We start from the raw sequence: 27,041 nt of genomic DNA, 5'->3' as shown, positions 1-27,041 counted from the left end.
GAATTAAGTTTGTTTCGTCTTACCCTCCAATGTTGTGTGAGATGTTTTTATAGACATTGTAAGCATGTCTCTTCTGCACTTGCTGTGTGGTCCTGGATCACCTTTCGGGTGATTCTTAGGCCCCTTTTATATTTGTTTATTTAATCGTCCCTACTGCTCTGTCATGCATAAAGGGTTATCTTGCTTTTTATCTAGCACAGGAGCTAATGTCAGTGCTGAATGCTTCAGCTTAAAGAGAGAGTGGAAGATTTCCTGTTTCTACATATCCTGGAGGGCGTCACTGAAACTGGCTGTCATATAATGTTAAAAGTGGAAGGTTACTGAATTAATCTTAATCAGGAGAAACTAAGTACAGAAGGGAACTGAGAGTTGAGAGCAGGTGCTGAGCACTGACCTGTGACATTTCCATGCGAAATCAGTCTTTAAATAAATGCTGCTTTCGGGTTCAGAAATACTTCAGAAAAGTCCCACAGTGGCACTGCTAGATTCAGTCATTGGTGCCTGGTTTGCAGGTGAACTATCTCTGGCTTTTGGTGCAGTTGGAGGAAGCCCCTGAATCACTGTGAAATGCTCTGTATGGATGGTGTACAGAAGGATATAGAGCGGGAGGATGCCCTAAGTGAGCATAGGACAGAAGTGGGCAAACTACAGCCCGCAGGCCACATCTGGCCCCTGGGACTGTCCTGCCTGGCCCCTGAGCTCCTGGCCCAGGAAGCTAGCCCTGGCCCCTCCCCTGCTGTCTCCCCACTCCTCTGCAGCCTCAGCTCGCCGGCGCAATGCTCTGAGTGGCAGGGCTGTGAGCTCCTGGGGCAGCGCAACTGCAGAGCCAGGCCTGACCCAGTGTCTGCGCTGCGCGGTGGCGGTGGCGTGGGCCGGCTTCAGCCGGGCGGTGCAGCTGTAGCACTGCCAGCCACTAGTGCTCCAGGCAGCATGGTAAGGGGGCAGGGAGCAGGGGGGGTTGGATAGAGGGCAGGGGAGTTCGGGGTGCTGGTCAGGGTGGATAGGGGTCGGGGGAATAGGGGATTGAATGAGGGCAGGGGTCCTGGAAGGGCAGTCAGGAAGGGGGGTGGGGGTTGGATGGGGCAGTCGGCAGGGGTTCTGGGGGCAGTCAGGGGACAGGAAGTGGGGGTGTGTGGATGGGGCAGGGGTCCTGAGGGGGCCGTCGGAATGGGGGGGTTGGATGGGGCAGGAGTCCCGGGGGGGGAGGCAGATAGGAGGTGGGGGCCGGCCCACAATCCTCTCCCTTAAGCAGCCCGCCATACAATTTACGAAACCCAATGCAGCTAGGGTGACCAGACAGCAAATGTGAAAAATCAGGACGGGGGTGAGGGGATAATAGGAGCCTATGTAAGAAAAAAGACCCAAAAATCAGGATTGTCCCTATAAAGTTGGGACATCTGGTCACCCTAGATGCAGCCCTCTGTTCAAAAAGTTTGCCCACCCCTGGCATAGGACATCCGTGGATAAATTAGTTCATTACAGCCTGTTAGTTTATAGCTCTCGACTCTTCAGCACCTGAAATCCAAATTCTGGTGCAATTGGGCTTTGACAGAGAAATCCTTTTTTGTTTCAGTAAGTGGAGACAAGATGGGTAAGGTTGTTTTTTTTTTTATTGGACCAATGTCTGATGGTGAAAGAGACAAGCTTTCAAGCTTATGCAGAGCTCTTGTTCAGGTCTGTAAGCAGAGGATTTGCTAGGACAGAAATTGCAGTTTGCACTTTGCTGTTTGTTGAATCAATCTGGGATTTTCATTCTTCAGTATAATCAAAGTTCCATCATTTCCATGTTTTGTGAGCTCGTTCCACTCTGTTACAAGAGGGAGGAAGTCTGTATGAGCTTGGGTTATATCAAGCACAGACACAAGACACCACACGGTTTACAAAAATAGAACCTCCAAATAGCTGGAACTCTTTTAACGTTAAAGGTTTAGGGATATTTTGAGGCCTGTTTCTGTGTCGGGGTGTGTTTCATAGGCCGCAGTGCTGCTGCCCCTTTAAGGCCTGTTTGTGTGTAGGGGTGTGGGTGCAGGGACTGCTCTGAGACGGAAACATTATTTGAATATTTATGAGCTGATGCTCTGAAGGCAAGTGTGACAGAAAAAGTCAATCCCTGCTGCTCTTGGAGCCTAAAAATCACTTTACCAGGCAGCTTCTCTCTGCCAAGGACTGACTGGAAGCATTGGAAACAGGCAAGATACTGAAGTGGAAGATGGGAGGAAGGTATTCAAGTCCACTGGATGGAAGACAGCGCAGGTACCTGAGAGGTAAGGAAAAGCTTTGATGATTACCTTTTCCAGAGTGATGTTCCTTTTAAAAATAAAACTGTACAGTTAGTTCAACGTGTAAACATGTAATCTGAGGTGGCTGTGTCTGCTGGTTATTGGGATAGGGTAGATTACCATAAATCCATCTCTGGGGCAGGAATGCTAAACAAAGAGGGCGGGAGAAGGGGGTTCAAGATGCATCTAGTGGACAACAGCAAGTTGAAACATAAATGTCCCAAACAAGTTATGTTGCAGATCGTTCAGATATAGTGGTTACTACTTACGGTGACTTCTGTGCAGGGAAGCTGATGGCAAAGAGATTTGTTACAATAAGGAAAGAAGACTTTTTCCACCTGTTTTCAGAAGTGCAACCACATTTAAAAAAAAACAAAAACCAGGAATGAAAATGCACAAGTCCTACAACCACGTTGGGAGGGATAGTTAAAAGATCCTCCCACCATGTTTGAACTGTTGCTTATTTGATAACGACATTAAGGCTGGAAAGAAATATGGATCAACAATGTTCTACACAGTGGTTAAATCTAACTTGACATGACATGACAGTCAGGTGAACCTCTGTAATGTAACTTGTGAGTCTTAGTGTCGTATGGGAATTCAAAAGTTGGAGCCTGGCCATCAGTTAGATATCAGTACTCACATTTTTGCCAAGCTATAATATATGGTGCTGAGAATCCATGCTTGTCAGCAGAGTTGAGGAGCCTTTTATGAGCACAGAGGCACCAATAAAGTTATCACATCTGTCTACATTGCTTCAGCTGTACATCACAACCTGGCACCATATGTGAGTATCTGATACTGAATCACTAGGGTTCCCATCCTGGTATCAGTCCAGTTTGCCTCTGCTCACAAGGGCAGCTGGAGAATTTGTCTGAAAATAGCTGAATTGTAATCAGAGCAACAACTCATCTTTGTTTTTAGGGCCTGTCTATGCTACAAAACTACTATGTCAGAGAATCTGGTTACAATACAACTAAGACAGAAAAGTCTTTCATCTTGTAGCGTAGACAGGAACTGGAACCACATTTTTAATCATGCAAGAATTGTGCTGCAGCCCTATTCTGCCCATGGCCATTTCTCTGCTGTAGTGTTGGAGACTCTTTCAGGTGTGTTCCAAGCTCCAAAGTGTTTTACAAACTATATATAGAAGAATCCCTTCACCACTGGGCCAGGACAAGCACCTGTGGGTGAAACAAAGCGAGAGTGTAATGATACTTGCCTTTAAAAGTACAGTGCTTTTTAAATATTCATTCAGTTCCCTGCAAGGTAGGGTTGTATAACTCCCTTAAAAGGTTGGTATTATTAGTACTAAGTTAGTAATTACTTTTATTATTTTACAGATGGGGAAACTGAGAATCAGAGTTTAATGGCACACAGCACAACTAGACACAATAACTTAGGACAGAAAGAGAAGACCTGGCAGGGACCTTTGGGTTATTTGGTTCCCTGTGGAGCATTGAAAAGGAACATCTATTAGGACCAGATGGGAGTATCCCATATAATTGCCTGTGATTGTAGGGGTGCAGGTATTGGAGGATCTGTTCTTCTCATTTTATATTTCTGTGTTCCTGCCTGAGCGAGTTTGAGCAGACAGGGTGTAATGGTCTGAGCTGCAGTTTGGCCAGGACACTATTGTTAATACCTGGGCTCATACAAACAGCACACAGGACCTTTAGTGACCATGGCTGGACAGAACTTTGGTTTTATGTGTCTAATCCAAACTACTGTTAGTTCTCAGGTTAATTTTAAAAACCTCCGTTGGCTTGTGGAGGGTGAGTGAAGGATACAGCAAGAGAGAGAAAGAAGTCATCTGAAGTGACTAGGATGGTATTCACCATAATGATTATTTACCTCATGTAAAAACACAGATGTCAGGATGTTCCTCAAACATCAAGGGGTGAAATATACCCCTAATGCAATTTGATTAACTCCTTCCTAGATACACCAGGGACAGCTATGGCCAAGTTGTGTGTCTTGTGGGGTGTTCTTCCTTCTCTGACATGACTGTAGCCTCCTCTTTCTAAAAGGATTCTGTCATTCAAACATCATTCCTCCATCACCTCTCTTATGAAGATCACTGTCATAGAATCATAGACTTAAAGGTCAGAAGGGACCATTATGATCATCTTGTCTGACCTCCTGCACAACGCAGGCCACAGAATCTCACCCACCCACTCCTGTGACAAATCTGTATCTGAGCCATTGAAGTCCTCAAATCATGGTTTAAAAACTTCAAGGTGCAGAGAATCTTCCAGCAAGTGACCCGTGCCCCACGCTGCAGTGGAAGCGAACCCCCCCCAGGGCTTCTGCCAATCTACCCTGGAGGAAAATTCCTTCCCGACCCCAAATATGGCAATCAGCTAAACCCTGAGCATGTGGGCAAGACTCACCAGCCAGACACCCAGGAAGGAATTCTCTGTAGTAACTCGGATCCCACCTCATCTAACATCCCATCACAAGCCATTGGGCCTATTTACCACTAGTAGTCAAAGACAAATTATTGCCAAAATTAGGCTATCCCTTTATACCATCCCCTCCATAAACTTATCAAGCTTAATCTTGAAGCCAGATACGTCTTTTGCCCCCACTACTCCCCTTGGAAGGCTGTTCCAGAACTTCATTCCTCTGATGGGTAGAAACCGTTGTCTAATTTCAAGTCTAAACTTCCTGATAGCCAGTTTATATCCATTTGTTCTTGTGTCCACATTGGTATTAAGTTTAAATAATTCCTCTCCCTCCCTGGTATTTATTCCTCTGATATATTTGTAGAGAGCAGTCATATCTCCCCTCAGCCTTCTTTTGGTTAGGCCTTGGCTACACTCATACTTTACAGCGCTGCAACTGGGGTGTGAAAAAACACCCCCCTGGGCGCTGCAAGATACAGCGCTGTAAAGCGTCAGTGTAATCAGGGCAGCAGCGCTGGCAGCGCGGCTCCCAGCGCTGCACGCTACACCCGTAAGGGATGTGGTTTACATGCAGCGCTGGGAGAGCTCTCTCCCAGCGCTGCTGCTCTGACTACACTCACACTTCAAAGCGCTGCCGCAGCAGCGCTCCCGCAGCGCTGCCGGGGCAGCGCTTTGAAATTCCAGATGTAGCCATACCCGTAGACTAAACAAGCCAAGCTCTTTGAGGCTCCTTTCATATGACAGGTTTTCCATTCCTCGGATCATCCTAGTAGCCCTTCTCTGAACCTGTTCCAGTTTGAATTCATCCTTCTTAAACATGGGAGACCAGAGCTGCACACAGTATTCCAGATGAGGTCTCACCAGTGCCTTGTATAATGGTACTAACACCTCCTTATGTCTACTGGAAATACCTCGCCTGATGCACCCCAAGACTGCATTAGCTTTTTTCACGGCCATATCACATTGGCAGCTAATAGTCATTCTGTGATCAACCAATACTCTGAGGTCCTCCTCCTCCTCCTCCTCAGTGGATCCCTTTCCCATCTAGGCAATAGCCACCTCTAAGTGTGACAGCAGAGTTGCAATGTGGATTAACCAGCTGAAGTTGCTGGCTTAAATTCACTTGTCATGGAGCCCTGTTCTCTTTCTGTTGGGCCAGCAACCCTGGCTAGCATAGACTGTAGGCTGGATACCTTGCTTGCCCTCTCACTGTCTGACTTTCAGTTGCACTGCAGAAGCTACAGTCTCTGTTTAAAATCCCTTGGATGTACTCAGTGGCTTTTGTTTTGCTGGGCATTTTGCTGGGAGGTGCTGAGCAACTGCCACTCCCAGTAACTTCAGTGCAGGTTCAGTGCTCAGCATCCCCCAGTACCCTTTTAGTTTCTTCTGAAATTAGCCAGTTGTGGTTTACTTCAAAATATTATCCATAGCCACCATCATCCTGGTAATAACTGTATGGAACCACAGGGCAAACAAAAGGTAGGTTACTGCATGGCGTTCAGCCATTATTCAGGGACCTTACAAGGTTAAACAAGTAAAATGGGAAAAACACCCAGCACAGGCAGGGAATAGGAACAGGAGATGCCTTTTGCTCCACAATAGGTTGAATATCCTCCTGGGTCCCAACTTTAATTAACTTGTGTATTTGTTACATAGGGTGTGTTTGCACATCAGCAGGCATTGCTGAACTCTGGGCCAGGGAGACGAGACTAGTTCATAATCTCTATCTAGATTGCTAGGCACTGCTGCCAATGCATGTAGAGGATATCTAGGTCAGGTGAGAGAGGCTTATAAGAGAGACATGACTATCCTTAGGTAGTTATTATGGTTTCACTAAACACTAGCACATTCATAGATGTATAGATTCTAAGGCCATTGTGATAATCATCTGTCCCCCTATAAAACAGGCCATAGAACTTCCCCAAAATAATTCTTAGAGCAGATCTTGATTTACAAATTGTCAGTGTGGAGAATCTACCACAACCCTTGGTAAAGTGTTCCAGTGGTTAATTCCTCTCGCTGTTAAAGTTTTATGCTTTATTACCAGCTGGAATTTGTCTAGCTTCAACTTACAGCCATTGGATCATGTTAGACTTTTCTCTGGTAGACTGAAGAGCTCATTATTAAATATTTGTTCCCCGTATTGATACTTATAGACTGTAATCAAGTCACCCCTTAATCTCGTCATTAAGCTAAATAGATTTGTTTTCTTTGAGTACGTCAAAGGGGATGGTCTAGACAGTATTTGGTCCTGCCATGAGGGCAGGGGACTGGACTCGATGACCTCTCGAGGTCCCTTCCAGTCCTAGAGTCTATGAGTCTATGAGTCACTATAAATGCATGTTTTTCTAATCCTTTAATCATTATTGTGATGGGTTAGATCACAGAAACCCCCTTGGGAACTGCCAGCTGATGCGCCAAGACTACTTCTGCCCTTGCTTTCCCTGCCAGCCTGGGACCCCAGCACCCTGTCTTGCTGAGCCAGATGCGCCAGTCTGTCCCAACACATACCCAGGGTCTGAACCACGTGCCCCAAAGCTGCAGACTTAACTGAAAGTAACTTGAGAAGTGTTTCTGTCTTTAACACTCAGATGCCCAACTCCAGTGGGGTCCAAACCCCAAATAAATCCGTTTTATCCTGTATAAAACGTATACAGGGTAAACTCATCAATTGTTCACCCTCTATAACACCGATAGAGATATGCACAGCTGTTTGCCTCCCCCTTCCCCCCCCCCGCTGGTATTAATGCATACTCTGGGTTAATTAATAAGTAAAAAGTAATTTTATTAAGTACCAAAAGTAGGAGTTAAGTGGTTCCAAGTAGTAGCAGACAGAACAAAGTGAATTACCAAGCAAAATAAAATAAAATATGCGAGCCTCTGCCTAATACAGTAATAAAACTGAATACAGATAAAATCTCACCCACAGAGAAGTTCCAGCAAGCTTCCTTTTACAGAGTAGTCTCCTTCTAGTCTGGGTCCAGCTATCACTCACACTCCCTGTGGTTACTGTCCTTTGTTCCAGTTTCTTTCAGGTAGCCTCTCCACCCCAAGGATCTCTCAAGCCAACTGAAGACCAAAATGAAGGGATCTCCCAGGGATTTAAATAGACTTTCTCTTTCTCTCCTCTGTCCTATGCAAAGTCCAGCTCTAAGATGGAGATTTGGAGTCACATGGTCAAGTCATATGTCCATGCATGACTCATTTTTTTCAGGCAGCAGCCATTGTTTACATGCTAGCCTGAACGTCCTCAAGTAGACTTCTGATGTGGATTGGAGCCTTCCAAGATTCATTGTCCTTTAAGTGTTTCTGGACTGGGCACTTAATTTGCACATTCCTTTCTCAAGAAGCTGACCAAATGCTTTACTAAGGCTACTTAGAAATCAAGCAGGTACACAGCCAATATTTATAACTTCGAATACAACGACACATGCATACAAATAAGATGAATATATTCAGTAGATCATAACCTTTACATAGATGTGTTACATGGCATATGTAGCATAAAACATATTCCAGTTGTATCATATATACATTCATAAGCATATTCCCATGAAGCCTTATGGGGCATATGTCACAATTATCTTGGCTCTTCTCTGAACCGTCTCCAATTTATCAATGAGTCCCTTTGTTAGTGAGCTCTCACAGATAAATGCTTCTAACCTCTGGTGAGATTTCTGCTGTTGCATCATCATCTCCCTGGGTGGGATGAATGGGCCCACAGGAAATTTTAAAAAATGAGGAGCTCTCCCATAAAGCGTTGGAGTGAGTGAGGACTCAATCTCAGCTTCTATTTTTCTGTGCAATTTGCTGTAATGATTTGGTCTGATAAGAAATAAGACAGTCCCCCAAGGTTTTGACTAATCAGTCTCCTACGTCCTTAGAAAGGGTTGCACTATTTGCACTATTCAGAGCACCTTCCTGAGGCCCATTTTGCTGGCCTCAGTATAGTGGTCTTAAGCTCTTTCCCTCTGATTTCAGGTGCTCACTTTTCATATTTTTGCATTTGAGGTTGAGGGTGGAGGTCTGTTTAACTGACCTGAATCTGTTGGACCTGATTGTCCCCTGCCTGGTACCTTGTGTTGTCATTTACACCTGTGCAAAGTAGTTGTAAAATGTTGCTATTCTGATTTGGTAGCAGTCTGCATTCATTTTGCAGAGGTGCAGATGACAACGCATATGGTGCATGGTGATGGAAAAGGAGGTTCATTCATCAGCTGTGCTAGGTCACAGATGTGGTTACTCCAGCTAAAGCTGTTTGTGTTGCTTTGGTGGAGTAGCTGTGGAGATTTCAAGTTCCTTTTTGCCATTGCAATCATTGGCTTTACTGCAAATTCCACCCTCAGGTCCATTTAAGCAGCTTTAGTGATACCATCAAATTCAATCCAGGACTCCATAAAGAGGATAGTGCAGTAGCATACATTGTCTTCCTCCCAGAAGCTGGCAGACTTTTCCAGCGGTCAGTATGACCACATCCCACAACTTGTTCTGAATTTTTGGAAAACTACTAATGCTGGCTGAGTGCTCACTGAGGTCACATTTGGGCTGTGAAACACCAAATCTAATTTAGGGTTTGATTACTTTTCTTTTCCATAGTAAATCAGACAACAGTTCAAAGGCATTAAAATATGCAGGCAAACACACACAATTAGTTTGACAGTGAGAATGGCTGGTGGTGTGTGTGTGTGTGTGTGTGTGTGTGTGTGTGTGTGTGTGTGTGTGTGTGTGTGTGTGTGTGTGTGTGTGTGTGTGTGTGTGTGTGTGTGTGTGTGTGTGTGTGTGAGAGTGAGTTGGGAAATGTCTTGTTTTTATACTTTTTGTTATTCCTTTTTTCCCCACTCACTGTTTGAGCCACATTTTTCTCTCTGCCTCTTTTTGAGTTTCCAGGCTAAAGGGGGTGGGCTGGGGAATGTATCACAGGAAATCTTCAGAAATTCATACTGTGGCAGCATCGTCAGCTTTTCCTGAGGTCACAATAGAATGCAGGCATGACCTTTCAACAGCTTCTCAGTTATTAGTGAATTTGCTCTCGTTTTATTCTCCTCTTCTAGACTATGGAGAGAATCTGTTTGGAGAAGCAGTGGCACAAAGGAATCTTTTATCTTTTAATTGCATCAGACCCTCTGACATTCAGAGCCATCTTCCTAATGCTTCACTGTTTGCCATTTTCACAGGCTGCTTTGGTTGGCTTCTGCTTCCCGCAGTGTAGAAGTACAGCAGTTCAGGAGTGTGATCTAGTGGTTAGAATAGGGAACTGGCAGTGGGGGTACCTGGGTTCTCCAGGCTGTGGTTGACCAGGGAAGGTTTCTTCATATTTCTCTGCTTCATTTTCCCCACTGCAAAATCACACTAAGCTACCTCGTAGGGCAGCGTGAAGCTAAAATGTCTGGCAATTGTATTACAATCCATGCATCTGACGAAGTGGATATTCACCCACGAAAGCTCTTGCTCCAATACGTCTGTTAGTCTATAAGGTGCCACAGGACTCTTTGCTGATATTACAGTCCGTGACTGTAGGTGGAAAGAACCTTTGGGTTCTTCCCATGCTAGATACTGGTGGGGCAGTGGCAAAACTCTTCCAAAAGAAATTTACTGTCAGGCCAGGGCAGGGAGCATCTCCTTTCTACATTTGTACAACAGCTACCACCATGGGGTCCCAATCTTGACTGGAGTTCTTGGGTGCTACCATAATATACATGAAAGCAGCAAAGAATCTTGTGGCACCTTATAGACTAACAGACATTTTGGAGCATGAGCTTTTGTGGGTGAATACCCACTTCGTCAGATGCATGTCGACATGCATCTAACGAAGTGGGTATTCACCCACAAAAGCTCATGCTCCAAAACATCTGTTAGTCTATAAGGTGCCACAAGATTCTTTGCTGCTTTTACAGATCCAGACTAACACGGATACCCCTCTGATACATAATATACGTGTAATAACACCAGAGATGCTATAGTAAATCTTATATCTCAAGTCTGGCTCCTCTGTTGTGGTGCTTCCCCCATTCCTCAATGAAAGTAGAAGATTCCTGCCCCGCATCTGCACACCCTGCATCATGTCAATGTTCCTTGGTCAAAGAAGGTTAGGTTCCGACAAGAGATTCCATCTATCAGTGTTGCTGCTCCTTACTCAGCTGCAGAGGTCACTGCGGGGTGACAAATTTCCTTCCCCCATGCCAGCTGAACATGCTCCTCCTTATGTTTGGTAGGCACACTGTACTCATCAGCAAAGAGAGGGACATAAAGGCCCATGGCGTGCACCTCCTAGGCACTTTTAGAGTCAAAGGGTTCCCCAGCATTGTCTGTCTGCATGTTGTTTATTCTGATTCTTCCTCTGATGAGCATTAGTTGCTGTTAGAATCTGGTGGTAGCCTTACAGTGATCCTGAGAATCTGGAATATGTGTAGAGAGCCCAGATTAGAACTTCCACATGGGGGTGCTCATGAACTTTGGAAAGGTTTGGATCTGGATCTGAACTTGTTGGCCTCATCCTTGGGGGCCCACACTGGCAATTCACAAGCTATTGGGTGAGTGAACAGTGCTAGTTAGACACAGAAGCCTGCATCACCTCCCTCGGGAGAGCACTGAAACACCATAGTCATCTCTCTTCTCACTTCCCAGGTCGCACTGATGCCACAGTGAAGAATTTCATGCCCTATTATAAGAGGCAACTTGCAACCACCTTTCTGAGACGGGTCTCAAAGGAGCTGGACTCGCAAGGCAAACCTGCTCTACAGCTGCTGCAGAGCAAAGTAAGTATCACACCTCCTGTACATGACACACTGCCGTTACTACAGACTCCTGATCCCAAGGGCACTGGTGTCCTTTTCATGGCTCCGTTCCCCCAGAAACAACATTCTCTTAGCAGTTCTGTAATGTGGAAACTACAGCTGCTTCTTCCTAGACTCTAGCAGTCTCATGTAATTATTTGCTAGAGTGTGGATCGCTGACCTAACAATAGGGGCTTCTTTGGCTTCTCATGCCCTGGAAATAGGTCTTTAGGGATATATTTTAAAATGCAGATAGCAATAGTGTGTGTGTGTTTTTAGGAGCAGTTTTTGCATGTCAGAGGCCAGTGGTGGCATGGCTCAGTTCACTTTTGAGGGACTGACTAAAGTTTCAGATAATTCAAAAGGTCTTCTCTTCCTGTACACCACCCCCTCTTTCTCCCTCCCTCACTGATCCCTACTGACTCCTGTAGGAGCTGTGAGCTTGGAGAGAGGGCAATGTATGGCTGTTGTTAGTGTTCTCAGAGATTTCTTTTTCCCACACACCCCTGAGCTGTTGCCTTCTCCCTGATCTGAAGACAACTTTGCCTTCCTCCCTCATTCTCTCTAGCATCTTGAGGTTCTTTAGGGCTCCAGTGCTATTAATCTCTGACACATAATTGTGTGTGTTGCTGAATGAATCAAGCGTGAGGATACATACCCTGGTGGCCCAAGCCCGGGAATAGGAGGTGGCAACTCCCAAGTTCTAATTGTCACTGCTGCCCTGCTGCCACTAGAAAGGTTTAAAAATTGCCACTCACTGTTACTTGCTCATGCTATCTTTCATTCCGTGCTAAAGAAACAAGGTGGGTTAGCGAATGAATATATTTTACTAGACCTACTTCTTCTGGTGAAACAGAAGCTTTCAAGCTTATAGAGAGCTCTTCTTCAGGTCTGGGAAAGGTACTCCGAGCATCACAGATTGTTAAGCATAAGGAGTTAACACATGTTGCAAGAGAACATTCATGGTGAAGTGGGCTGTTAACACCTCTGCATGTGTCTCTAATAATCCCGGGATGAACACAGCTAAAACACTGCAATTCCATACTACATATAGTTGCATAATTTTATATACGTAGATGTAGCTGATTAACCAGAGGAGAGGTCACAGTTTGACTGAAAGACCTTGTAAGACCTCTTCAGAGCTACTGTGACTGTAATTACGGTGTGTGGTGTTGTAGATGTTTTATTTACTTTTGGTGTCCGCTAGATGTCCTCATTCAGTTGTCTCGTTATTTATATTGTGGTAGCAGCCAAAGGCCCAGTCAGGGTCCGCTTGTGCTAAGCACTGCATAGACACAGATGACACGGTCTCTGTCCCAAAGAGTTTACAATTGCATCTGCACTTTCACTGGGACTTCTTTCCTGTCCTCTCTTATCCATTCCCAGCTCCAGAAGCCACCTGACGCTCTTCTGCATGAGGGATTCCTGACGCAGTATAATGGGGACACCTGCAAGTGGAAAAAAAGTTATTTCATTTTGCTGGGAAACGGTACCCTGGAGTGGTTTGATAGTAAAGAGGTAAATGTGCTGCTTCAGCTGCTTTTGTCCCCACTTTATGGGCTGTAAAATGTATATGGATCTTACATACTGTTACCCCATTCAGATATGTTTCTTGCAGACACATGTACACCCAGACATCTGAACATGGGTTCTCCTTCTCAAGGGACAGTTTGTCCCACTGTTCTGGAAAGTTTATGTTCTGACCCCCCCTAAAATTCCTCCTTCTGGCTTATAGGGTTACATTCTCCTCCTTCATTTCCTCTCCAAAATGAATGTGTGGTGTTTATTAAACAGCTACTGAATTCCACCTCCAGAGGTGGCTGTATGCTGTCAATAGGTGAAGTTTAGAGAGAGAGATTTGCTGTCAGTCACTCAGACCCTAAATACTAATAGCAAGGTGTGTGAGAGGAGTTTTGCCCTTGAGCCCTCATTAAGATAATTCTGTTTGGATTTCTTTTCCAGGCCCAGGGAAAAGCATATAAGCCCAGAGGATCCACCTCTCTGTCTGGATACTTGCTGGTGACCTCACTGAGCGAATACAACAGGCTGATTGATAGTCTCTGCCAGGGATTAGTAGGTAAGTCTGTGATGTGCCCTGTTTGAGAACTGTGCCACGACCCAGAAGGGAACAGAGTCTTACTGGTCCCTCACAGCATTATACAGAACAGCAACTTCAAGAACTCTTCAGCAACACCAGCTCTAAATAAAAAGGGCTCCATTTCTGAATTCTGGATTTTTTGTTGTTGTTGCAAGGATGGTAGAGTCCAACATATAGAAAGAAGAATATTGATTATACATATGCAGAAGCCCCATTGCTCATGGGGCTGCTGTACTGTTCAAAGCTAGAGACCACAAAATAAACTGAACGTACTGATGTGTCTCAAACACAAGGTTTTCAGGACCTTGTGCTGTTTAAACCTGCTTTCCTTTTGCCATGCTGTTCTGTCCCTCCTTTTTCTCTCTTTGAAGGAGTACATTTGGTACTGTTGGTGGGTTGCAGGGCTTTATTCAGCCAGATGACGAACCCAGGTTCCATAGTGAAGTGACATGAAATTAGAAGCAGATGCGGAGAGATGTTGCCAATCCCTGGACTCGTCTGAGACAGCTGCTCTGTTCCATTTCTCAGTGCTACTTGCCAGTTCTGAAAAGAAAATGGCAACATACCCTGAAAGTTCCATCTGTTTGTAACAATATGTAGAATGCTGATCTTTTTATTTCACACAATACACATTAAAAATGTCTAATGAAGCAGGAATCTTTCCTGTCTGCTCAAGAAAGGAAGTGTGACTTCAATAATCCCTTTCAGAACAGAACAGATTTTGTTAATGGCAGAACAGAAAAAATCCTTAGTGTATCATTTTGGCACAATATTTTCTAGTAAATACTAACTAGAAAAACGAACATGCCTTAAAGTGACTGTGCAAGTCTCATGCCTGAGTCAGTGCATTCAGATTTCTCAAATTATGGGCTGAATCTTAGCAGGTACTGATCACATGTAGTTCCCTCTGATGTCTTAGAAGTTGTTGGTGCTCAGGTATCTGTCAGCAGACAGGATTTCCTTCTCGCAGTAAACTGGCAGCTGTGAGGGAGAGCCATTAGGATCTTTAAGAGCTGTGGAGACATTACACAGTATTTCTAGAAACAATCAATTCTAACTCATTGTTGGAAGCATGTTCTGTATTTTTCTTTTCAAGTTGACTACACCCACCAAGACCAAGACCCCTTAAATGGGCCTCCAGAAGAGTTTCTGCTGTTCCTTTATCATCTGTTCCGAAAGTCCTTCTGTTTCTGCACAAACTCTGCAAAATCCCAGCACGCCTGGAAATCTGTCCTTCGAGATGGGATCCGATATTGCAGCACAGGTAACACCTGGAAGTGCCTGCATTACTAGATCTGAGGCAACATCTGCAAATGGGGCTGACAGCAGGAGTTCACTACTGACATGAGGATCCTTTCCTAAAATTGTGTGGAGTCCATTTAGTGAGACATCACCTGTGAATTGAGGGCCCAGTGAAATCCTGAGGACCACTGTAGATTCTTGGGTTTCTGAATCAGATACGCATGTGATACTGATGAAAGTCCAAAGAGTGTGAAAATTTCCTACATTTTTCATTCTTTGTTGGATTGAATTTATTATTTTAAATTTGAGCAAGTTCAGGTAGTTAGGCTTTCATTTCTTTAAAGGGAGAGGTTGGTGCACTCAGATCCACAGAAATTTCCAGAGGTTCTTCCCCCTTCTTTGTTGTTAGTGTAATGTTAGTCTCTATCATAGGTTTTATATAGTACTTATTGCCATAGCATTTAAGCACTGCTTGTAACCAGCAATCTTAGTTACATGTAGCCAGATTTGAGTTTGGAAAAAAGAAGACTGAGAGGGGACATGATAGCAGTTTTCAGGTATCTAAAAGGGTGTCATAAGGAGGTGGGAGAAAACTTGTTCATCTTAGCCTCTAAGGATAGAATAAGAAGCAATGGGCTTAAACTGCAGTAAGGGAGGTTTAGGTTGGCCATTAGGAAAAAGTTCCTAACTGTCAGGGTGGTTAAACACTGGAATAAATTGCCTAGGGAGGCTGTGGAATCTTCATCCCTGGAGATATTTAAGAGTAGGTTAGATAAATGTCTATCAGAGATGGTCTAGATGGTATTTGGTCCTGCCATGAGGGCAGGGGACTGGACTCGATGACCTCGAGGTCCCTTCCAGTCCTAGAGTCTATGAGTGTGCTAAGAGTGGATTGGACTTTTCTGATTAACCTCAGCTAAATGTTGCTGGGACTGACTGGTATTTCGGATTCAGTTTTACAGAGACAGGACTCCTTTGAAGTAGAGGCTTTCCTGGAAGCTGTGCGATTTTACAGGCAAGAGAAAGGTTGTTATGGAGCAGGGGATCTCCTCCTGGGAACAGAGCCTGAGGTTTGTAAAGTGCTGAGCATTCCAAAGCTGGAGTATTTAATGCATGCTCTCTGCTGGTAACTTGGTGAAGATGGTCTTTTTCTTTGGATTTAGATTCTCAGTAATGTGCTGATGGAGGATTTGCTTCCAGTGCTGCAGTCTCAGGTCCCCCCAAATCTCAAAGGATCAGAAAGCAGGAAGAAACAGACCTGGTGCCAGGTAAGTCCACAGAGCAATGCTTACATTTGAAACCCAAACAGTGATGTTTCAGGAACTAACAAGTGACACACAACTAACTTTTTAGACTCTGGTTGCGGAGACCACATTAGGAGTTTGTACTTTGTGTTTATTTGTCTGCCGCAGAGCAAAGAGCAACTCCATTTGCTACTGCTCTCAAATCCAACCCACAGCCTCTGCCTTTCATGTCTCCTGTGAAACTGCTGCCTTTGTTGTAGTGTGTTGTGCAAAATTTAAACGGAGTATTTGTGGGGAGTGAATAGCATCCTGCTATCTATAGCTACATGTAGCTACCAAGTAAATGATGCCCCAGGAGTGATTGGACTGGCCTTTGAGTTGGGTCAGATGGCTCTGCATGAGTCAATTAGAGCCCCATGCTTACAGATGTAATATAAGTAGAAGACAGTGCGCTAATCAGCTGCAGGCAGAGTTACCTGACAAGGACTGTGCACCCAACAGCACCACCAGAAACTTCTCCTGATCTCTGCACGTGGTTTGTATGATGCCTCTTACTTTTCCCGTTTTCTCCTCTCCTTTTGCTGATCTGGTCCCTGCTGTGGGTGGTCAGTTCCTAGAGGAGGTTTATACATTGGTCCTCAGCCAGGTCTCCAGCGAATTTCTGAATTTTCAGAGGGAGAATGAGAAACTCCACATTCAGTTGGAAAAGAAGATTCGCCCTGATCTGGATCAGATGCTGATTTTAAAGGATCAGATATCTATAAAACTCCAAGGTGAGAGGAAAGGGGGTGAAGGGATGGGGTGTTTGATTCTCTTCTGTTAATCCACCGGATTTACTTTGTTTTAGAATTCTAACTCTCTCAATTGTATTTGAAATTCTTAGTAGAGTGTGCAGCATTATCTGCCACTAGAAAGGTTGGATTGGGAATGAATTCATTATGTCTTACTGTTTTAGACAATGCTATGTGAATCTTGATTACTGTATTTATGATTAGATGCTATTGTGGTGGATACCTAGATTCATAGAAACTGCAGGGATGGGCACATCAGAAATAAAGGATAGGTGGATGAATAAGTATTTCACATTCCAATACCTTGCAGTCTTCTTCTTGAACCTAATTAATCCAGGGCAACCTGAGTTCCGCTGTGATTCTGTCAGGCTAATTGAGAGGTTTCCATCTTGGCAGCAGTGATCCAGAACCCAGTGGAATCCTGCTGTCACCTTGGAGTAGAGCCTGACCTGGACTGTGTGATGGAGGAGCTCATACGCCCCATCAGCTTAGGATTTGATGTGGTGCGTTCACTCTTCACAGACAGAATTGATGAGATGATCAGACACGTGCAGAGTTTGCCTACCACAGTCTTCCAGGAAGAGGTAAGATATAGATGATATGAGAGAGGGACCATTTTGTCTTATTCCTCTGGAGGCCACGTTACACGTCCACTTTCAACATTGTGGATGGCAACTTAATTCCATCTATCCCATAGACCCCAGAACACCAGTGATCCACCTGCTCCAGTATCCTGCCTCCAACAGTAACCGATGTAGAATACTTGTAATCTCCTCATCACAATGATGTATCTAAATTGTGCAGAACTGTACAATGGGAGGAAAAGTTTCCCTGACCACCAGCTAGAGAGGAAATTATACCCTGAACTGTGCAGATCCTGAGCTCTTGTAACTTTCACCTAACTGCTGTTGTAACTGCGCAGTGTAGCTCATTCAAGTCAGTGCCACATGCTGTTTTGAATCTGACTACACCACAGAGGCAGCTTGATAAAGGGAGGCAACGTGGTTAGACAAGAATATGGCACCTGAACTTGTCTGAGTCTGCTCGGGTATTCCACTGCCTGTTCATGGATTACCCATAAACAGGTTTTGTGGGACAAACATGGCTCCAGAGACAAGTAGTCAACGTCTTTCTGCAAAGAGATGCCTTTTTTTCAGTTTTACATTGCTTGGGCATGGATAATGGCTTTAACTCAGATCCTTTTCCATATAATATTAATTCTTAGCATTTAGGTAGGCTTTCACTGCCTCTAGGCACTGTACAGACCTTAACTAGCTGACTACTGGTCTGATGCAGGTTCTCACACTTGGGGAAATGCCCTGGAAACCTGGATTCATGGAGCCATGTTACGAGGAGGCTAATCTCTACAAAGACAGTCTGCAAGGACTGAAGGAGAAATTTGGCTTTCACGGTGTGACAAGTTTAGTTCTCAGAGCCCAAAACCTCATGCAGCAGGTAAGTGGTGATACCGTGAGAGAACAAACTGGAGTGAGTCAGCCTCTTAGTGGAGGTGAAGGGAAGGGGCAGTGCATTCATTCCCTGCGTGTTCAGCTCTGAGCTGATCTATTTTTACCTTTATTTTGTGTGGGGTCTACTTTTTCCCTTGGGCATCAGCAGGATATGAAGGGATTATTTAACCAATCTTAGAGAGAAAGCAGGTTGCATTATCCAGAGGGTGGCTGCTGAAGATGAGGAACTGAGTCCTGACTATGGTCTCTGAATGTGCTGGCTCTCCTACTCATCTGATGATTTTTTCTTTTGTAGCTAATGCAGAATTCGGTCCATACGTTCCACCAGCTTTCAGAGCAACATCTGAGCTTGGCAATTAACCACAGCCAAATCACCCAGACTCTGGAAAAGATCAAAACTCGTGTGCTGAAGGTAAGGTGTGTGATGTTCTTACCTTCTGTTTGTATAAAGTCCTATTTCGTTGGATCATATTCTCTCTGCACTTGTTGGCCTTTCTGCTCTGTATGCTGCCTTGGACACTGTGTTCCTCACATGTCCCAGTCCCTGAGCTGCTCTGGGTGAATAGATGCAGAAGTTGTTGTGGGGAAGTTTCCTGACTATTGCGCTGATTCTTTTTTCAATTTGGTTGTGGTTGGTTTTCAGAAATTTGACCATGACAGCAGTTCCACCAGGAAGCAGTTTGCACAAGAGTGGCTAGTTCAGATCTTTCTTCCCTTTCTGCTGAAGAATCTGGAGCCCAGATGTAAACTGGTGAGGCCTGATTTTGAATGAAGGTGAAGGAACCCAAACCCCATATATGAACTGATGGCGCTCATACAAGCTGAGTTTATCTTATCAAACTATTCCATTTTATTCTTCAGAAAAGCTTTGCTAGCCCAGTGAACTTCAGTGGGCTGATAGGAGAATTCCCTTCCCCTCAGTGTCTTTCATAGAATTTAAGACCAGAAGGAATCATTAGATCATTTAGTCTGACCTTTCATTATAGCTGTCCAGAGTGGCAGGGCTGGACTGTGACTCCAAAGAGAGGAGAGGACTTAAGCAGTATTATAGGTTCTTCAGTGTCACCAAATTGCAGGCCACTCTCACCAGGCAGCCAATAAACTCCCTCCAGAGGGCCATGAACCTATTTCTATTTCACATCATGACTCTTACTGCCATGTAAATGTACCCCCAAATTTTCCCTTCCGTTTTATCATTTTTCTGCACTGCTACCACCCTAACTCAGTACCTCGTACCAGGACAATGGTTAAGTTTGACTCCCTTTGAAGGTAGTCCTGGTGCATGTCAGTGGGCTATTGGTGGTAGAGGGCACTGTGTCCTGAAGAGATTTAAACTTTGTCTCTAGTTATCAGGAGTCTGGGAAGCTTGATCCTAAACTTGGTTAACTTTCCCCCAGACTTCTGGAGAGTTTGAACTAATTCCAGTGAACACTTTCCATTCTGGCTGTTTAACCGTGAGGCTCCACTTTCCTTCTGAACCTGTAAGTACACACAAAACATTGTGCAGGACCAGCATTAAAGGTTGGGCAGGCAGTTCAGATGCCAGAAACTACAGGGTGCCATTGGAATTTCAGGTGACTATGTATTCCAAGGTGAGGGCAGAACACCGTATTTTGGCTCACTTCAGGTGCTGTGTAATCCAAGGCTGGCCCTGCCTATGTGTGTGTGTGAGGTGCATCTGTAACTGACGTTGGCTGATTTTCCTCTCTTCTACCTCTTTTGGTAGGAGCTGCCCAAGTATGAAAATTACGTGTTTGCTGACTTCAGTGGCATCATCAATGTTGAAAATATTTATGAAGAAATGGTTCTGGCTGTTTTGCAGCAGGCAGTCACCAAAGGTGAGTAGAATGGGTTCCATCCTAAAACAGGCCAAAGTCAGCACTGTTAGGTCCTTATCCTCTGCTGAAGACCGGACAGATTATCCTGACCAAAAATGTTTACAGTTGCCAGGCCTGTAACTTCCCCTCTGTTGACTACTGTTGGGGTTTTTTTTTTAAAGCATTTTGTGATGTTTTGGGGTTCAGTCTAGACCAATAATGGGTTGTCATCGCCTGCCTTGGAACTTTGGGTGTCTTAAATGCTGGGTTGCTGTGAGTCACTGCCCTGACACTAACAGCCAGTCTTACAAGCATGTAGGCCACACCCTGCTTGCACCAGTCAGTTAGTGTTTGCAGAGTGACCCCAACACCCTGCCCCCCATTCTGAATTTCCCCTAAACTGTGTTCCTGCCATGTCCAGCCCTCTCATGGAACACTCAAGACTCTTTTAAAGAGACAGAAACAACAGGTGGTTATCTTGACTTAACAATCACTTCAGTTCAGCCAAAGCACTGGGTTGGGTTTGATAAAGAGTAAAATAAGTTTATTCAATCAAAAAGAGAGAGGTTTTAAGAGTGTTCAGGTATCAGGAATAAAGAGAGAAAAGAGTTGCAAACAAACACAAGTAAAACTACACTTTCTAATGGCTAAGACCTATCTTAACAAGCTATGGTCTTTGTTCAAGGTAGTTTCCTCACCAGTCTTCCTTTTCCTGCAACAGCTGACTAGCTCTTAGTCACGATCCCCACAGAGTCCAAGGTGCTGATTTTCCTTGTCTTCTCAGGTGAAGAATAACTTTGGGGCTCTTTTCACCTCTCTGTATCGTCCAGTAAACCTTAGAAAAGTCTCTCTCAAAGTTCATTGACCGTGCTTCATGAGGCAGAAAGTCCCTCTCCTCCCCCCCTTTCTGATGGTTTTGTTTGCCTGGCATGCAAATGTGATTTTCATTGATCACACTGCTCAGTTTACATGGGAGATACATTCAAACAAGTGGAACCGCATTCCTCTGTCTGGGGGGGGGAAAAGTGTTTTTCATCTCCCCCTGACATGCCTGATTTAAACACATTTTAGTTGTAATTCCAGCACAGCTGAATAATCTTTTTGGGTTGACCTTACAAACACCATGTAAGAATATTAGTGATCAGTGTGTTATTGGGTTTTCCAATGATGTATAACATAACACCTTTTAGATACAGATCATAACAACAGAGAGTTGGAGTAAACCTGAGCTGGTGAGGCCAGCTGAAACTCACTGCTGGATACCAGGGAGCCAGTTGCCTTCTGGTATAGGAATGCTCATATGGTCTCACACATCTATAGGCATCTTTATGCTTTCCTGTTGAAACGACTTTCCATATGTTGTTTGTGGTAAATTCCAGTATTCCTATGTTGAAATATCTTTCTTCTGCCAGACTCCGCCTTATCTTTCTCTTTCCACTCTGATTGTAGCCAAAACATTTCCCACTGGCTAGTGTGGTAGAAAAAAAATCTCATTTTACAGACACAATGTCATTGCAGGGCTGCATGTTAGTAGTTGCTTTTCAAGTGTTAAAAACAAAAGAGCTTTTATGCTCAGGATAAATGGTTAATGTGGTCATTTTAAAGCCAGGCATCCTGCTCATCTGCTTGCATTGACTCCTCTGATCAAACCAGGCCCAGAGGCTATTTTTAACAGTTTGATATGTTTTTGGTTGGGGATAAGCCAGATGGAGCATGTGACAGATCTTTCAAAGCCTCCAGGGCAGTCACAGACCTTTGCTCCTGGCTACCATATTAGAGCTGGGGATAACCTGGCTTCCCCTGTGGAAAGAAAAATGTCAAGAAGGGCTCATAAGAACTATGACACAGGACAGATGGAATATTAATGTTTGGGTGTGTGCTGCACGGGGAGCATGACTATATAGACACATGCAGTAGGGAGGGAGTAGGGATAGAGAGAAAAGCAAGATTTGGTATTTCTTTCTCTCACTTTCTGTTGTTTTTTGTTTCAGCCTTGAAAGAGGCTTCAAGTCAAAACAGACATAATCTTTACAGTGACAGCTTCTCCTGTGTTCTGGATAGCGTGGACAACTTGCTGCAGCAGGACAGAGCCCAGGAACACTGTGAAATAAGGACAGGAGCCTTGGGTGGTAATGCCACATCAGACACCATGAACCTCATGTCCTGTCAAGTCAGTGAGACCACTTCAGATAAGAAAGCATGGAAATATGAAGGAAGCTCAGCTGGGGCTGCAAATCCTCCCAAAGATAAAGGGCAGTTCTGCCCAGTAACTTCCCATTGCCATAAAGAAGCAGAAAAATCATTGAAGGTGTTGTCTGATGGTAGGAATTGGAGACACAAGAAGGCCTTGGAACCAGACATGGGAAGCAGCTGCATTACTGAACCTGCAGGACATGTTGCAGAGAAGACTGCAGTTGTGTCTGAGGCTGAAAACAATATGTGCACAGGGGACCCAAATAAAAACAAATGTAATTACAAGTCATGGAACCCTTTTGCAAGGAGCAAAGATCTACAAGAGCCACAGAACATCATAAATGAACATTCTGTAGACAAAGCTGCTGTAGAGAAGATACAAGAGGAATGGGGGAGGGCGGTGTTTGAGCAAGGAGGTCAAGGGCAAGACGGAGAATTAGAGTTAAATCCAGCTTGGATTAAAGGAGCAGGACAGAGTGGTAAGAATAACCAAAAATACAGAGAGTTATTGCAGGATCAAGAAGGTCCCTGTGAGGAATCTTGTAACTATACTTCTTTTGCAAGTACAAGTATGTCCAAGAACCAGAGTCCAAGTCCAGGCAGTACAAATTCTGACAACTCTCAAGCTAAGTGTTGGCGTAATACCAATTCATTGCAGGTTATGGGTTTGGACAGAGATACATATAGGGACAATGGAGGTTTAACGGGGGGGAAATTACAGATATCAGCAACAAATCATGTGGCATCAATTGAGTGGGATGGAGACAAGTTAGGAGAAAATCAGAGCAGTTGGGAAATGCAAACAATATCAGTGGGTGAAGGCAAATGCAGGGTCAGGGAAGCTTGCAATGGGCAAATGATCTCTCCCGGTCAATTTTCTGTGAAAGAAACGAGGGATGCCGCTTGGACACACCGACTTCAGGAACGTGGTGATGAAATGATCACAGAATTACATGTCCAAAAGTTGGTTCCTGTGGAGGGTCTGGAAAGAAAGATCTGTCAGCTGGAGCTAGGACACAACGTTCAGGAGGAATTCAAGGGGCATAGGCATGCAGGTAGACTGGATGAAGGTAAGTCTGCTCCCTTTTTACTCACTGGAAGCCTGAGATACGAAGATGAGCATGAGGGTCCTGTCCCTGGGCACCAAGAAGAATCTAGTAAAGTAACCTGCCAGACCTTGCAGTCCCAACAGGAAATGAACAAGGAGGAGATGACAGAGGCAGACTTCAATGAGCTAGACAAGACTGCTTTTCTAGAGTGTCTATCCATAGCTATCGAAATGGAAATCTTCCAAACAGATCTGCTGGAAATGGATCTCGAAGGCACCAGAGATCAGGGAAGTGGTTGTCGACAAACTGAACCTCTGAAATAGAAGTACAAGGAGCAAGACCCAACTGACATTGACCATCATGGAGCAGAGACACGACAAAGCTTAATACACACATTCAACTTTCCTGATACAATGATGGATGCTTCATATCCCTATATTAGCAAATAATGGAGAGTGCCAAGGCAACTGAGGCTATGAATGGGTTGCCATTTGCAGGTTATCACAGGTGGTTCAGTAGCACTGACCAAGACTTAGTGGGAGATGCAGAGATTTTCAGTCTCAAGGCCTTACAAATGTGAACTGAAAGAACTGGAATTGGTCTGGCTTATCAGAGCAGAAAACTAAGCAAAAGTTGAGGGATTGGAAAGGAACGAACTGCTCCTTTGTGAACATTTATGTAAGACATAATATTTATGCATCTCATATAGTGTATCTTAATACTCTCATGCTCTTAATTCTCACCTTTCTGCCCTTTGTCCCGGTGTGGCTTTTCATTCTATTAGTAAGTGATAATACTGAAGGTGTTCGTAAGGGGCCTTCAAGTCAGGGTGTGTACACAATACAGTATTCTGTGGTTATCTCACGGTTTTAATGTCCTGGAACAGTGTTTCAGAGAGACACAACAGAAATTCTGCAGCTACAAAAACATCAATAAAGCTTCCCCAGTTTCTTTAAACAACAGCATACACTGATACAGTTTCTGTCCTGTTCCCAGGGCCAGCTGTAGGCACCAGCGTTCCAAGCATGTCTTGGGGCGGCACTTCTCAAGGGGCGGCACTCCGTTTTTGTTTGTTTTTGTTTTTGTTTTTTGCTTGGGACAGCAAAAAACCTAGAGCCGGCCCTGCCTGTTCCACTCCCTTTGTGACTCAAGAGAGTGAAGCCTAGCCCCATTCTGCTAACTTGGGGCTTCCTGCGAGTAAAGAGCTGACACAGTCAGATCCTCTCACCCTCCTTGGAGCTCCCAGTGCAGTAGGGGGGATGGAGGTTACTAGGAATGGAAGAGGAAGTAGCTGGAGTGTGCTTCGCTACAGCCATGCTCAGGTGAAAAATTGGGGCTCCACGTTATAAACTGCCAAGCATAAATTCAAAACAAAAAATCTGCTCCACTGTATCTAGCTGCTTCGTATTTGTTTCTTCCAAGGCAGTTATAGCAGGGGAAGACAGTGAAGTGGGGTCATCACTGATACTTTGGGCCCAACCCTGCTGCTGTTGAAATTAACAACTCATGGAGTTCAATGAGCAGGATTGGGCCCATTGTGTAATAAGGCTCAAGGAGACTGTCTTACAGTGACCACAAGGATATCTATTTAATCCGTTTATTACATGTTTGCTAAGCTGGACTGACCCACAGAACCTGAAGTTCATTGGAATGGTTGCCATAACAGAGGTAATATCTGTTTTATATGTAAAACTTCACCCCAAAATAGAAGCTACTAATTTAAAACTTCAGATATGTAAAAACCCCTTAGTGAATTTTTAATAATGTTCATGCCTCATGCTGACCTGTAATTTGCTAAGAGAAGGGAACTCTGACTAGTATAATCTTTTTCTAATCCCCACCATGCTGTTAAACTTTTAAGTTTTTAAACTTTTATTACAATATATGGCTTATTATTTAATCCATAAAAGCCTATGTATCTTATACCAACAGGTATTTACAGTTAAGTACTAATATCGTTAGTGGTGTAAAAATATGTAATCTGGTGTAGTTATTTGAATAAACCTATTAACATTCAAAGTGTGGTGTTTACAAAACTCTCACTTTATAATTTTGTGCTTTTCAAAAAGGGAACAAATGCATTCATGTTTCTGTATTTCATAAACACAATTTCTTGTGCATCCACCCCACTGAGATGACTCTTAACTGATAATCAAATGATACTAACCATTTTCCGTGTACTGAAGTTGCACTGATTGATAAGAATCAAATCACCGGCTTTTAGGTTGCAATTACTTTACTAACTGCATTCAGTTCACATCTTGCACTTTGAAATTTGGTCTTATTGAAACCATGGTCTTTTAAGACCCCAGTGCTAACCTAGTTATTCATTCTCTTCAGTACAGGTTTTGTACAATTCCACATGGTCCATTTGTAGGAAACTGAAATTTATGCCTTACTTCTTGTTCAAAACACCTGTTTTCCAGTTCAAATTGGTTGCACTAGTGAGTTGGTGGTGGTTGGTTTTGGATGATATTGCATTTTAGCTGTATATTTTTAAAGAGAAAATGTAACATTAGCCACTGTTGTCTGCTGATACTGACCTTGACCACATGAGTTTACTTCTTGCAACCCTCCCTCCTGCCACAAGATGGGGGCTAGGAAATAAAGACCACTCTTTAACCAGTAGGCCTGTTTCTGTCACATTTCCTGTCTGGCATTAAATATGAGGCAAGATAGTATAGAGTTATTCATTGTATTGATTAAGCTTCATAGTATGAGCACATTTGGTAGTGGATTAAGTGATGTGATTAACATCTGTCACATAGTGGTTCTCTCTTCCTCTCTCCCTGGGGGAAAAGTGTGCAGTGGAATTTTGTTCTGGAATTTTTTTTATAATATATATACACTGTTGAAATAATTGAGCATAAAAATTTAGCCAAAGTGTAAACTCAACTGTCAAAAGTATATAAAAGTTCATAACGTTACAATAAACTATAAGAAGTGGTGATGAGAAAAGTACATAAGGCAGACAGACTCCAAATTAGTGCAAACATACTAGGCCAACTCAATATGATTCAAGGACTGTGTTGAAGTGAACACTTGTTAAAAACAGGAAATGTAGAGCTGGAAGTTAAGGAGCCAATTGGTATATTGGATATTAGGCCTGTTGGAGGGTATAGACCATCCCTTCGTTATTTTGTTCACCATCACTCTCTTTTTGGGTCCTTAAAAGAAAGAAATTGTGTGGCGAAAGTGTTAAAGGACAGACAGAGGCTTCTGGAATGAGCTTCACCATTGTGGCTGCTATCCCCACTGTTTCCTGGGACCCTGGGCCTTTGTCACTCTGATCCTGAGACGGGGGGACCCAGATCATCACCCCTACAAGCTCCACATGAATCCCAAAACCACCTCGGATAACAGTTATCATCATCTTTGGTACCAGCAATGAGACTGTCAAACGAGGGCTTTTCCTTCTAAGATTGGACTTTAACAGCAGCAGCAAAGACATCTCCAGCCAATCTCAACTACTTCTCTTTTCCTCAGAAAGACAGTTACCACCATCTTTGGTAACATCCAAGATACTGTCAAGCAACAGGGGCTTTTTCCTTCTGAACACTAGATACAGCTAAAGAAAAAAGGAATATTGTTAAACTAAAGCCTCCCTTAACGCTACATTTCAAATGCTTTTAACTGTTTTTTCTTCTTTTCTCTAGCTTTAATAAAAGGTTAACATGA

The 27,041-nt window shown here is 43.9% G+C and overlaps 1 protein-coding gene across 3 annotated transcripts; it reads left to right on the top strand.

Annotated features, from left to right (window-relative positions):
• The first annotated feature begins 13 nt into the window (after positions 1-13).
• Positions 14-27,041, top strand: NIBAN3 (niban apoptosis regulator 3). Of its 3 annotated transcripts, none has more exons than XM_050924765.1 (15): positions 14-933; positions 2,146-2,264; positions 11,312-11,442; positions 12,847-12,978; positions 13,423-13,537; positions 14,655-14,822; positions 15,755-15,870; positions 15,964-16,068; positions 16,655-16,817; positions 17,232-17,419; positions 18,132-18,290; positions 18,600-18,716; positions 18,948-19,055; positions 20,031-20,142; positions 22,113-27,041. In XM_050924765.1, exons 2-15 carry the CDS (start codon positions 2,210-2,212, stop codon positions 23,684-23,686), a joined length of 3,243 nt encoding a protein of 1,080 aa, XP_050780722.1. In that variant the 5' UTR covers positions 14-933; positions 2,146-2,209; the 3' UTR covers positions 23,687-27,041. The 3 variants fall into 3 exon arrangements, with proteins under 3 accessions (XP_050780722.1, XP_050780723.1, XP_050780721.1); XM_050924766.1 differs by lacking the exon at positions 14-933 and adding an exon at positions 3,623-3,808 and having other exon boundaries at positions 1,244-2,264; XM_050924764.1 differs by lacking the exon at positions 14-933 and having other exon boundaries at positions 1,244-2,264.

This window comes from Gopherus flavomarginatus, chromosome 16 (genome assembly GCF_025201925.1).
Source record: "Gopherus flavomarginatus isolate rGopFla2 chromosome 16, rGopFla2.mat.asm, whole genome shotgun sequence".
Classification (NCBI taxonomy): domain Eukaryota; kingdom Metazoa; phylum Chordata; order Testudines; family Testudinidae; genus Gopherus; species Gopherus flavomarginatus.
The sequence above is the reverse complement of the archived record's forward strand: the minus strand, read 5'-3'. Positions and strand labels throughout refer to the sequence as shown.